This window comes from Crocuta crocuta, unplaced genomic scaffold (genome assembly GCF_008692635.1).
Source record: "Crocuta crocuta isolate KB4526 unplaced genomic scaffold, BGI_CrCroc_1.0 scaffold147, whole genome shotgun sequence".
Lineage (NCBI taxonomy): Eukaryota > Metazoa > Chordata > Mammalia > Carnivora > Hyaenidae > Crocuta > Crocuta crocuta.
The window spans coordinates 6,582,936-6,595,290 of NW_027532594.1; the positions used below are offsets into that span (position 1 = coordinate 6,582,936).

Below are 12,355 nucleotides of genomic sequence, written 5' to 3' on the forward strand. Positions count from 1 at the left end.
AATAAAAAATTTTAAGATATTTGCCTGTTCCGCATAAGTTATATATAGTCTACAGTTTCAATGTTTTATTATTTTTAATAATATATATAGTAAAAAATATGTTAGATATTTTTTAAACTAATACAACAGTATATGCTTTTTTCAAAAAGTCTTCCTCTCAACCCATATTTCCTTCCTATAGATAATCACTATTAGCAATTTGTTGTAAATATTTCCAGTCTGTTTTTGCAGTCTGAGATGACATCTCATTTATCCTTCTATCCTCATATCTATGCCACAATACTTGGCTCATGGAAAGGAATCAAATGATAAATAGTAAACAATGGAATAATGAGTGAATAGCCAGAAAAATGAAGACAGATGAAAAGAGGTAATAGTCAGATGGATAGAAAATAGACAGATGGAGGATAGATGGATAGATATTTGAACAGGGATGGATATTTGATGAATATGTGAATAGATGAATATTGAGAATTTACTATTATATTAAAGTAACAGTAAAACCGATATAATTTCTCTATATATGAAAACAGAAAAATGTTTCCATTATCTTTGTCTGGCACTCAGATCGTAAGAAAAATATTAAGAAGGAAAAACTGAAAACAGTACATGATACACACAAAAAGAAACACTGGAAACAGGTTAAATATTAATAGGGAATTTGTTACTTTATTAAACCAATGCCCTATTGAACTCAGGCAGTTAGGCTTACACTGAATAGAAGAATAGCAACCCCCACTAAAGACCAAATTGGTAATCTTGAAGATTCAATAAAGAAAATCTTCCAGAATGTAGAAAGAAAAAAAGAGTTGCAATTTTTGAAAATGAATTTAAGAGACATGGAAGACAGAGCCTAAAATGTCAACTTTTGCTAATAAGTATATTTGAGGAAGAGAACAAGAGAGGTAACAGAGGAAAAAGGAAAAATAAATAAATAACAAGAAATAAAAACTGCCCTAAACCAAAGACAAAAGAGAAAGCTCAATGAAAGATCCCTAAGAAACCAGAAGGATTGGAAAAGGGGAGTGAAATCGTAGATCAGATAGGAAGAGTCCAACTGGAATAAATACTACTTTTTACCTGTGAAGTTCAAATTATATGAATAAGTTATCTATTCAAAAAATATAAATACTTTGTTAAAGATGCAGGAAACAGACCACATAAATCAGAAAAATAAACCTATATTTTTTATTTTTTTTAATATTTATTCATTTTTGAAAAGCAGAGAGAGAAAGGGTGTGAGTGGGGGAGGAGCAGAGAGAGAGGGAAACACAGAATTCAAATCAGACTCCAGGCTCTGAGCGGTCAGCACAGAGCCCAATGTGGGGCTCGAACTCACTGACCACAAGATCATGACCTGAGCTGAAGTCAAAGGCTTAGCCGACTGAGCCATCCAGGTGCCCCAACCTATACTTTCTAGGTAGACTTTGGCGAAATTTTAGAATGCATAAGGTAAAAAAATCCTGAGATTCCAGAGAAGAAAAAAACAAGCTTCCAATAAAGAAACTTCCCATAAGCACAAGAAATATTAGAAGAAATGAAGCAATAGTTTTAGGTTCTGAGACAAAAATTATTATTTTTTAAACATTTATTTATTTGAGAGAGAGAGAAAGAGAGAGAGGAAGCAGGGGACGGAACGAGAGAGAGAGGGAGACAGAGAATCCCAACCAGGCTCCACGCCATCAGCACAGAGCCTGATGTAGGGCTCAAACTCACAAGCCATGAGATCATGACATGAGCTGAAATCAAGAGTCAGATGATTAACCAACTGAGCCATCCAGGGACCCCTCAAAAATTATTCTTAATATAAAATTCTATATTCAGCCAACCTATTAATCAAGTAGGAGGTCAAAACATTATCAGACACACAAGAACTCTGAATATGTACACAAACCCAAATGAAAAAGCAACTAAAAAAGATGTCCTTAACTGAACCAAAAAAAGAAAAAGAAAAGAAGAATCCAAGAAAAATCACCTAAGAGATATAAAGAAGTACTATTAGCTAAGTATGATTCAGAATACTTGAAGGGCAAAAGAACTTAAGAAGACCCATTAGGCCTTAATACCTGAAATAAGCAGCAGTTATTTAATGCACAAGATTACATTTCCTTCTCCATGGGTCTCAATATACTAATTCATCCCACAACAAATACTTTCATAATCATAATATTTTAAGGCTGTTAAATGGTATTCAATGTTTGCTTTTTAGAATCAACTCACAGACAAAAAGCAGCATGCTATATGAGTTTTCTTTAAAAATTGGGAGACGGAGAAAAAGAGTAAGAGAAATATATTACTTTCCTTAATATCTGTATCAGGAAAACAACAAATAGTATCTAAACTGACAAATCAAAAAAAAGAAATTTGGGCACCTGACTGACTCAGTCTATAGAGCATGCGACTTTTGATCTCAGGGTCATGAGTTCAAGCCCATGTTGGCTGTAGAGATTAGTTAAAATTTTTTTAAAGAAAAACAGGTTTAAAGCCTCTATAAGGAGGGTGTGTTTCTCCTTTAGAAAGACTTATTACATTAGATATTAAAGCTATTTTATAAGGATACCAATTATTATTTTTTTTAAAGTATAAAAAAAGAAAAAATTTAATGGAACAGCTGGCTAGCTCAGCTGGTAGAGCATGTGACTCTTCATGTCAGGGTTGTGAGTTTAAGCCCCATGTTGTTGGGTGTAGAGATTACTTTTAAAAAACTGTTAAAAAAAAGAATGAAAAAAATTTTTAAAGAAAGAGGGAAAAGGACAAAGAAGTTTAATGGAGTGCCTGGCTAGCTCAATCAGTAGAGCATGTGACTCTTGATCTCAGGGTCCTGTGTTCAAGCCCCACGTTTAGCGAGGAACCAAATCAAAATAAAAAAAAAAAAATTCAAGTTTGTGATTTAAAGTTGTAAAAGGATGCACCACAAAAAATGTAAAATAACAAAGGTAATAAATTTGAATATTGAGATGGGAAATTGCTCAGCTTTTCTAATGGAAAATTGACAAAAAGTGCCTAAAGTTGATAAATCAGAACACAGAATTATATGCATATTATTTTTATATGTATATTACTTAAAGTTATACTGATAAGCACCAGCAAACCGTAAAACCAACATAGTTAACACTGGCTATCTTTGAAAAATGAGGGAAGTTTGGGAGTTGACAAGAGAAGGAAGACTTTTAATTATATAAACAGTTTTACTATTAGAGTTTTTTAAATCATGTACAACTATTATCCGATAAATTTTAATAGCATAAAAATAAAAATATTTCCACTTTGGCACAAATACACAGATCAAAAGATTGCTGAGAAATTAGGTAATAGAACTGTGATTTTTTAAGTTACACAAGTTCAAATTACATATAATTTTTCAGAAAAAAAGAAGCTCACATTTTTTTAATTTGCACCTAAATCCAATTTTAATTTGGATTAAATTTTAATTTTTTTAATTTGCACTGAATTCACTCAGTGTCTAAGCCACTCTTAAAATGCAATAAATGCAATAACTACATTGCAATAATTACATTGCAAAAAGGGGAAAGAGAAAAAGGAAACTAACTTTTGTAAAAAGCAACATACTTTGTGCCTCAGACCACTTAGTACTTTCTTTTTTTTCCACTTGGTATTTTTATAAGTGAGCTTACTTAACAATCATAAGGAAAATAACTTTCCTACAGAAAGATGCAAGTAACCCACCTATAAGGCAAAAGTTTTACCATATTTTTCCAGCAGCCAAGGACTCACCTTTCTGTCTAAATGTAAATATCGACAAATATCTGCAAACGGTTTGCAATGACACAGTTTTGGTCTGTGGTCACAATAAAAACAAAATTAAATCTGGTTCTTAATCACGTACCACTTGTAACTGAGATCATCAGCCACAAGCTCACAGAAATAATATTTTTAGGTAGAAAACATACAACAGGCTTAAAGCTTCTATAAGGAGGGTGTGTTTCTCCTTTAGAAAGACCTGTATTAGAAATTAAAGATATTTTATAAGGACACCAATTATTTAAGGACTTTATAGGTTTTTACTTCTCTTTGATCACCCACTCACTTTTGGATAAGAATTCAAACCCTCAATAAAAAAAAAAAACTACGGCTGCACACTTGTATCCTGAATTACATCCTGTCTTCTCTCTTGAGACTCTCTTTTATCCTGCACAATGCATGCTCAAAAGGGCTATTACAGGAAGTGTTGAACTACCAGCTATTTATAAATGGACAAATATCTTCAAATAGCTTTGTCAGTTACCTCTTCATGGTTCTAGACCTTAAAAACTACCTGTTTTTTTAAAGAAATAGTCATGTTAATAATTTAAAATATTAAAATACTCTCTGTGGAAAAAAAATATCTTGTCCTTTTGTTTTGGAATCCAAAAGCAGCACTAACATTATATGGTCCCATGTCACAAGACAACAGGTTGATCTTTATATAGACATTAACCAAGCAGTCTTATTCTCATCATTTACCACCGAGAAAATTTCAAAGTGTAATATATTGCCCTCAAGTCTTCTATACTGATGTCTAAACCTCACTACACTAGTTAAGCATTTTGCAAAATGAGCAGTTTAACATCACATATTAATTTTTTACCCAGCAAATTCAGTCCAAATTCATGTCTAAACCTCACTACACTAAGTTAAGCATTTTGCAAAATGAGCAGTTTAACATTTTTTTTTACCCAGCAAATTCAGTCCAAACACATAGTACACAAAAGTAAAATTCTTTGATTCATCAATACTGACGACCATATCCAAAAAACCTTTCCATAGATCTACTTTTTACTTCCATAAAACTCAGAGGCAAGCCTTTCCCGTGCTGTTAAAACAGTAACTTGTATTTCTTATGGAAACGAATGATTTAGAACTCATTTTTATGTATGAATAATTATTTTTAAAGCCTTCAACTTTCTCTTCCTTATTCTCAGCCCCATTGTCTTCAATCTTTAGTGATTTATGTCTCATAATCACCATATCAGCAAATTATTTCAAGCCAGTACTTCCCAAGGTAAATAGCTTATAGGAGTTTAAATTAGCTATACAAATACGCACAAAAACTACACCTACACCGACTAGGTAGGTACAGTTCACTACAGTGTTAAAACTAGCAAAAGACTGGTAATAGCCTAAATGTCCATCAAGAGGATAGTTAAGTAAATTATGTAAGTCAATACAATGGAATACAATGAAACTATTATTAAGAGGAACCAGGCATCTCTGCATATCAATTATGTAATGATCTTCAAATTACATTTAAGGTTAAGGAAATTAGAGAAATGTACAGTAAACTACTATTTACCATTAAATACACACACGGCAAGAAAATCTCTAAAACAGAAAACCAAGAATGGCTATCTCTAGAAAGGGAAAAGGGTGGCTGGGAAAGGGAAGGCTTACTATCACATTGTACATCTTTTTATGCACATGCACTTACTACTCACTGAACACATATTTGTTTTTAACAAAATACTTTTTGAAAAAGTGATCAAATATCCTTGATTCCATTCACCAAATTGACAGTTTTTGAATTTGAATAGTGGTTTGCATTATCAAACTGTTGCAGCCTCAGAATTCCTGCTATAACTTAAAAGACATGAGCTTTTCCCAAGTTTGGGCAGAAAAGGAAAAAAAAAAAAGACGTGAGCGTTCCTATATCGTTTGTCCATACCGTTATTTACATATTTTTATTAAAAAGCCTCTTCGGGGGCACCTGGCTGGTTCTGTTGGTGGAGCATGCAACTCTTGAACTCAGTGTCCTGAGTTCCAGCCCCACATTGGGTGTAGAGATTATTTAAATAAATTTTTTTAAAAAATTAAAAGGTCACTTCGTGGATTTGAAAATATAAATGTGGGGGCGCCTGGGTGGCTCAGTCAGTTAAGCATCTGACTTCGGCTCAGGTCATGATCTCAAAGTCCTTGGGTTCAAGTGTGTCGGGCTCTGTGCTGACAGCTCAGAGCCTGGAGCCTGCTTCTGATTCTGTGTCTCCCTCTCTCTCTGCCCCTCCCCCACTCCCTCTCTGTCTCTCTCAAAATAAAATAAAGACATTTTAAAAAATTTTTTTTAAATTATAAATGTGTTGCTAAGCTACTTGTTCCAAAAACTAAACTTCCCAAGTCCACTATCACAGCTACTAGCCAGATTCTCAGTCACAGTAATCACATTCCTTGAGCCATATGTGCCTCGTGGCCACCACACTTTACAGCATAGATGCATTTTCATCACTGCATGAAGATCTACTGGACATCACTGCTCTAGACTAAGGACTGGTCAACTAAGCAGTGCAAACTACAGCCTGCTTGCCAAAGCCGGCTCACCACTTGTTTTTGTAAATAAACTTATACTGAAACACAGCCATTCTAATTTGTGTTCATTTATATATTTGTCTATGGATAATTTGGCACTACAACAACAGATTCAAGTAATTATAACATATACAATATGCCCCCCAAAGCCTAAATATTTAGTAACTGCCTCATTGTAGAAAAAGTTTGTCCACCACTGCTCTAATCAAATTTCACTGAACTTATGTCTTTTCCTTCAGCTTCAAAAAGTTCTTGCACTACATAAATGAAGAACCAAATTAAACATAAACCAATGTCGGGGCGCCTGGGTGGCTTGGTTGGTTAAGCATCCGACTTTCGCTTAGGTCATGATCTCGCGGTTCGTGGGTTCGAGCCCGGCGTCGGGCTCTGTGCTGACTGCCAGCTCAGAGCCTGGAGCCTGTTTCAGAGTCTGTGACTCCCTCTCTCTCTGACCCTCCCCTGCTCACGCTGTCTCTCTCTCTCTCCTAGAAATGGATAAAACATTAAAAAAAAATTAAACATAAACCAATGTCCATTTGATTTACTAAGTGCCATCACTTCTCGGCCTTTTGGCTAAGATCAAGTGATTTACTAAATGCTAAAGATACTAAATTTATTAACATAAACCCATAAGATCAATAAATTTCCTAAAATATGTTCAAATGTCTACTTTTTTTAATGTTTATTTTTGAGAGAGAAACAGTGCAAGAGCAAGGGAGAAGGAGGAGAGAGAGAGAGAGAGAGAGAGAGAGAATCCTAAGCAGGCTCTGAGCTATCAGCGCAGAGCCCAAAATGAGACTCCAACTCATAAACTATAAGATCATGACCTGAGCTGAAGTCAGATGCTTAACCCACTGAGCCATACAGGTGCCCGGAATGCTGACATTTTCTAAGCATCTCTATAAAATAGCTAGTAAAAGCACAGAACAGATTTCTCTAATCTAATAATTTTACAAGAGCTGCCCTAAAAGAGAAAAATGCTTAATTAAAAAAAAATTACCTACGTTCCTTATCAATCTATTAAAAGAAATATATCAACTGTCTTAAAAAGCAGCATATAATTTCTTAGAGAAAAACTTACACTCGACCTAGTTAGTGCTATAAAATTATTTACATTTAACCACTTATCTCATGTAACATCACTACATTTCAGGCTTTCAAAAACAATTAGTGGCATCAGGGCAGTATTGCCAATGTAGTGCTTTTTTTTTTTAATAAAATATCTGAGTATCTATTATATGCCTAACTCTATACAAGACTCTGGAAATAAATGATGACCAATTTGTAGCTAATAGTTTATGGGGCAGATTAATATTACTTATAGTGACATTATACACCTAAGAACAAAGAGGGGCAGAAGCACAAGTAATAAAGTGAATAAAGGAAGGCTTCTAAAAGAAAAGCTATCTGAATAGAGTATTGAAGTATGAGCAGGAGATTGCCAAGTTTATAGGAGTGAGTAGAAAAGAGAGGGAGGAATGGCAGAGCAATGCCATTCTACTTTGAACATAAAAAAAAAGACATAAAAAGGACTTAGTCCTAAAAAATGCTACAGAAACATGGCTTGAACACTCTGAAAAAAAGAAGGGAGATGGTAGCAAATATAAAGGCTCTAAAGAAGGACTTTAGGATTCTAATGCAAATGCTTTACATGCCAAAGGAATTAAGATTGGATGTGATGGTATGAACCATAGAGAATGTACAGTTTCCAGGATGTTTCACGATTGATTTTATTTTGCAGGAAAATGACCCTGAGCAACATGGATCTTGGACTATCATGAGGAGAGACTAACCTGACAGCAGAGACCAATTCAGCTACTATGAAAAAATGGTCTAATTTGACAAACTATTTTGTAAAAAAAAAAAAAAAAAAGAAAGAAAGAAAAAATGGTGGCCAAAAGTAACGACGAGAATGAAGAGAAACCTGATGCAGAGAAGCAACTATACATGGTAGAATCTATAGGCCGGCACTCGTACGTTTTTTAATAGCCATGCCATAGTTTCCCTTTTCCATATTTGTTAGTGTAGACATATCCGTTGCATGGAAAAAGGTTATACAGTAAGATTGTAAAAATTGGAGGTAACATGGCCTTTTTGGTTTTTTCCCCCCTATGGTATTAAGAAGGAAGACACATTAGAAAATGCAACAACTCAAGTCACGAGATCTGGATTACGGTCTTGTAACTTCTGTGAGGCTGGTCTTCGCTGTGAGACCATGGGCATGACAATTAACCTCTAAAGGCTCTGGTTTCCTCATTTGTAAAGAAATGAGACTAAATGATCTTGAAAGTTCTAAAATGCTACGATCACACTGCTACATCTTTAATCTTTGTAGACTTCCCCCTCAAAACAAATGCAAATATAACCATCTAACTACAAACCAAATATGAAAAATCTATCAAAGCCAGGCACATAGGACCATACCTATTATTTACCTGTATGTATCCTTATGTACCTACATTTATTTGTAAAGGATTTTATGACATAAAGATGTGTAATCACCAATTACTCATCTAAAACTTTATACACTAAGATGTATAGTCACCACTACTCATCTGAAACCCTAAGGCAAAACTGAAACTGTTAAGATGTCTGCCATTTCACTTTCAATTACGAAGTATCTTTCAAAGTCATCTCAAAAAGGAGCAATCTTTTATTGGAGTGGTTCAAAAGACTAAATGAATGTCTGCAAAGTTGAATAGTAGTATTGTTGGGTATAGCAGCTTTCAGACATAACATTACCCTATGGAGTCATGTTGGTTTGAATCTCTTACTGACAAAAGAACCTTTTAACAATATTCCTTTATCAATCAAAACAAAGTTTTTCAAATTTGAGGAATACAGTCTTGAGATCTGTAACCATAAACTGTCATGCATTTTTTACAAATGTTAAAAGGAAAACTATTACAAATTCTTGCTCATACAAAAAAGTCTAGAAATATTCTGAACGTGTTTGTCAGGAATAACACTTACGACTGATTTTATTTAAAAAGGATGTTTGGGTCAAAAGATTCTCTTCCTTCAAAACAAAAAGAACAAATGATATTTTTATTAAAGGTGAAAAACCCAAATGTAATCTTTCATTTCCACTGTTATGAATTTATGTAGTATAATTAACATAGCCTAAGTTAAAGTATTTATTTCAATGTAAATATCACTTAAGGTTTTTTTAAGCTGTAGTATTAAACTATAAGCAGAGGCTTTTCTAGTGTTTTGAGTTGTTTTTTTAAGTTACGTTGCTTCTTCCAGTGTTTCTTCAAAAGACCTGAATGATTTTTTGTTATATGCTACATTATATACATCAGAATATTTTCTCTTAAATGTTCGCATGTGATTTCTTTCTTGCTCCCTAAAATAGCACATTTTTTTCTGAATTAACCAAAATAAATTCTGGGAAGAGATAAACTATAATTAACCATGATCAGAGTGTAAAATCTTTACTATGCAAATCTGCATCACAATTTAGAACCATCACTAAAAACTTTAAAAACGTTTTGTTCTTTAAAATCGCTGGTATCAATAAACATAAAACGGAATCCTACCAACCCACAAGAGATCTGTTATTAATAAAAAGCCTCAAATCTCAAATAGACCCTTGGTCGAAGAAAACCTACCTTTATAATGATTTTTTCTTAGAATATAGAGATATCAACTAATGCTTGCAGATCCTAAAAGTTTCTTTAAAAAGCATAATTTGAAGATACACAAACTGATCTTACTCTATTAAAGAAACTTTATTGGGGTGCCTGGTGGCTCAGTCGGTTAAGTGTCCGACTTCGACTCAGGTCGTGATCTCACCGTTTCTGGGTTCAAGCCCCGTACTGGGCTCTGTGCTGACAGCTAGCTCAGAGCCTGGAGCCTATCTTTGGATTCTGTATCTCCCTCTCTCTCCCTGACCCTCCCCTGCTCACACTGTCTCTCTTTCTCTCAAAAATAAATAAAACATTAAAAAAATTTTTTAAAACTTTATTAATTCTAATCAAACAAATTTCACTCAAGAAGAAAATGTAGTCGAATCAAGAACTTTATTAGAGGGGAAAATATTCAAAAAGAACAATTAGAAGCAGGAATTAAATTATCTGTTTTTTGTTTTATCCCATGCTATCAAAATACAATTCAGAAGATTTTTCTCAAAAGTTGCCTACTAAAAGGAAGTTATTTTAACAAAAAAAAAGTACATTTTAAAAAATTCAAATAAAGTACATTATAAAGTTAGCATGAGGGTATGAAAAACACCACTTATAATTTGCTTTGTAATGCCAATGTCCAAACAGTAAAACTAGATGTGCTCTCCCCAGATATAGCTGATAATATTCCCACAGGAACATTAGTATAACAAGTAAATATTGCAAAAACAAAATACAAGTTAATTATAGTACCTGACACTCAAAGATACTCATTCAAGGACACCTGGCAATTAACTAAAAGAATTATGAGAAAAGTTTACAACTGACTACTGTGGGGCCCGTTCAGTTAAAAACCAAAACTACTTGCAGTAACAATCCTTTACACGTGTATAGTACCTGGTGACTTTCACCATACTTTATGTTGTAAAGTTGTGCTTTTTTCATTCTCTATGAAATTAGCACACCTTAACTTACGTCCTAGACAGAGTTCGTAGGTCAACTATGTAAATTACAAGAGTGCTCACAACGTGCGGCACTTCAAACCTTACTAATGTCATTGTGACTGATACTCACTTTATTCAGAAATGTTCCGCTACGTTGCTAAAAACTCTCTTTCACATAGTTTTTGATTTTGACCGTCTTTGAAATCTAAGCGGGACAGGTAGATGTTCCGGCGCTCGCTAACTCTGGGGGAGGAGAATTCCTCCCGGGAAGGGCAGCGAGCAGGTGATTGGTTTAAACCTACCCTTCGCAGGCAGCTGGTTCCACCTGTCCTAGAGCCCATCTGCCCTACAGCACGAAGGAAAGGCGTTCTCAAAACATAATCCAGCTCGCCTTCCCCAAAGAAAACAATCAATAAAGGCTTCCTAAGAGGTTACTAAGGTTCTGTCCCAACTCGCAGGTAAACAAAGATTCAGGCCCAGATCTCTGTCACTCTGCATTCCGTTCCGGATAATCTAGGTGCTAGATAAACCTCAGCACGCAGTCATTTTAGCCAGAGGATGGAGTGGAGGGCATAATAATACCCAACGCGGGGGGGGAAACGAGTTACCAAAGAACTAGGCGAACTATGAAGTTCTGCGGGTAAAACGCGGTTAGAATCCGAGGAGGTCCTACATTCGAGGTAAAGTGCGGAATTCAGAATGTTGAAAAAGCGGAATCGGGGGCGAATGAGGAGGGATCCAGAAGTCGCGGGTATAGACAGGGATGCGGGACTGCGCTGAGAAGCCAATGGGCTGGCTGGCCCCAAGGGCGGAGATGCGCGGTGGGTCAGACCCTAGAGTCTGGCTAGGACCCCAGCCCAGCGCTCTACCGCCCGACAAGCTCCTCCGCGAGGTTTCAAACCGCCGCCCCCGGGAGGCGCTCAGCCGATTGGAAGTTCCGCAACGACCGTCACCAGCCCAGGGCCAGAGCGGCAACTCGGCAAAGCTCTCCCAGCCCTCGGTGTCTCCCCAAGAGACCAGACCCCACAAACTCCACCTCCATCCGAGGTCCCAACTCGAGTCCCGCCGCCAGCTCCGTGCACGCGGAAGGCGCCCTCCTGGACGGGACCGACGCCTCCCGACTGGGCTGCGCCGCGGGAGTTCGAGGGGCGCGACGGGGCCGCGCGGGGGGAGCCGGCAGAACCCGCGTCCCTCAGTCCGCGCTGGGAAGCGGCCCCGCGACCACCTCCGCCTCGCCCTTCGGGAACGGCCCGACCCGGCTCCAACCCACCCATCCCGCGCGGTCGCGGGCAGGGCGAGGACCCGAGCGAGCCTACTCCCCCCGCCCCTGCTCTTACCCATCTTTCCGCCTCGCCTTGTAGACGTGCCCGTAGGTGCCGCGTCCCACTTTGCACCCTTCGTACTCAAACAAATCCTCCACCCGCTCCCGCTCCGCCGCCAGCTTCGCCTTGAAATCATAATCCATTGTCTGCTTTCCCCATAGAGGCA

The 12,355-nt window shown here is 36.7% G+C and overlaps 1 protein-coding gene across 1 annotated transcript in view; it reads right to left on the reverse strand.

Annotated features, from left to right (window-relative positions):
- CDK19 (cyclin dependent kinase 19) overlaps window positions 1-12,349 on the reverse strand; it is a 173,344-nt gene extending 160,995 nt beyond the window's left edge. Inside the window, exon 1 of the mRNA XM_077780044.1 lies at window positions 12,205-12,349. Within this exon, the coding sequence (XP_077636170.1) occupies window positions 12,205-12,332 (128 nt within the window). The 5' untranslated portion in view covers window positions 12,333-12,349. The remainder of the gene's footprint in view (window positions 1-12,204) is intronic.
- Window positions 12,350-12,355: the final 6 nt, after the last annotated feature.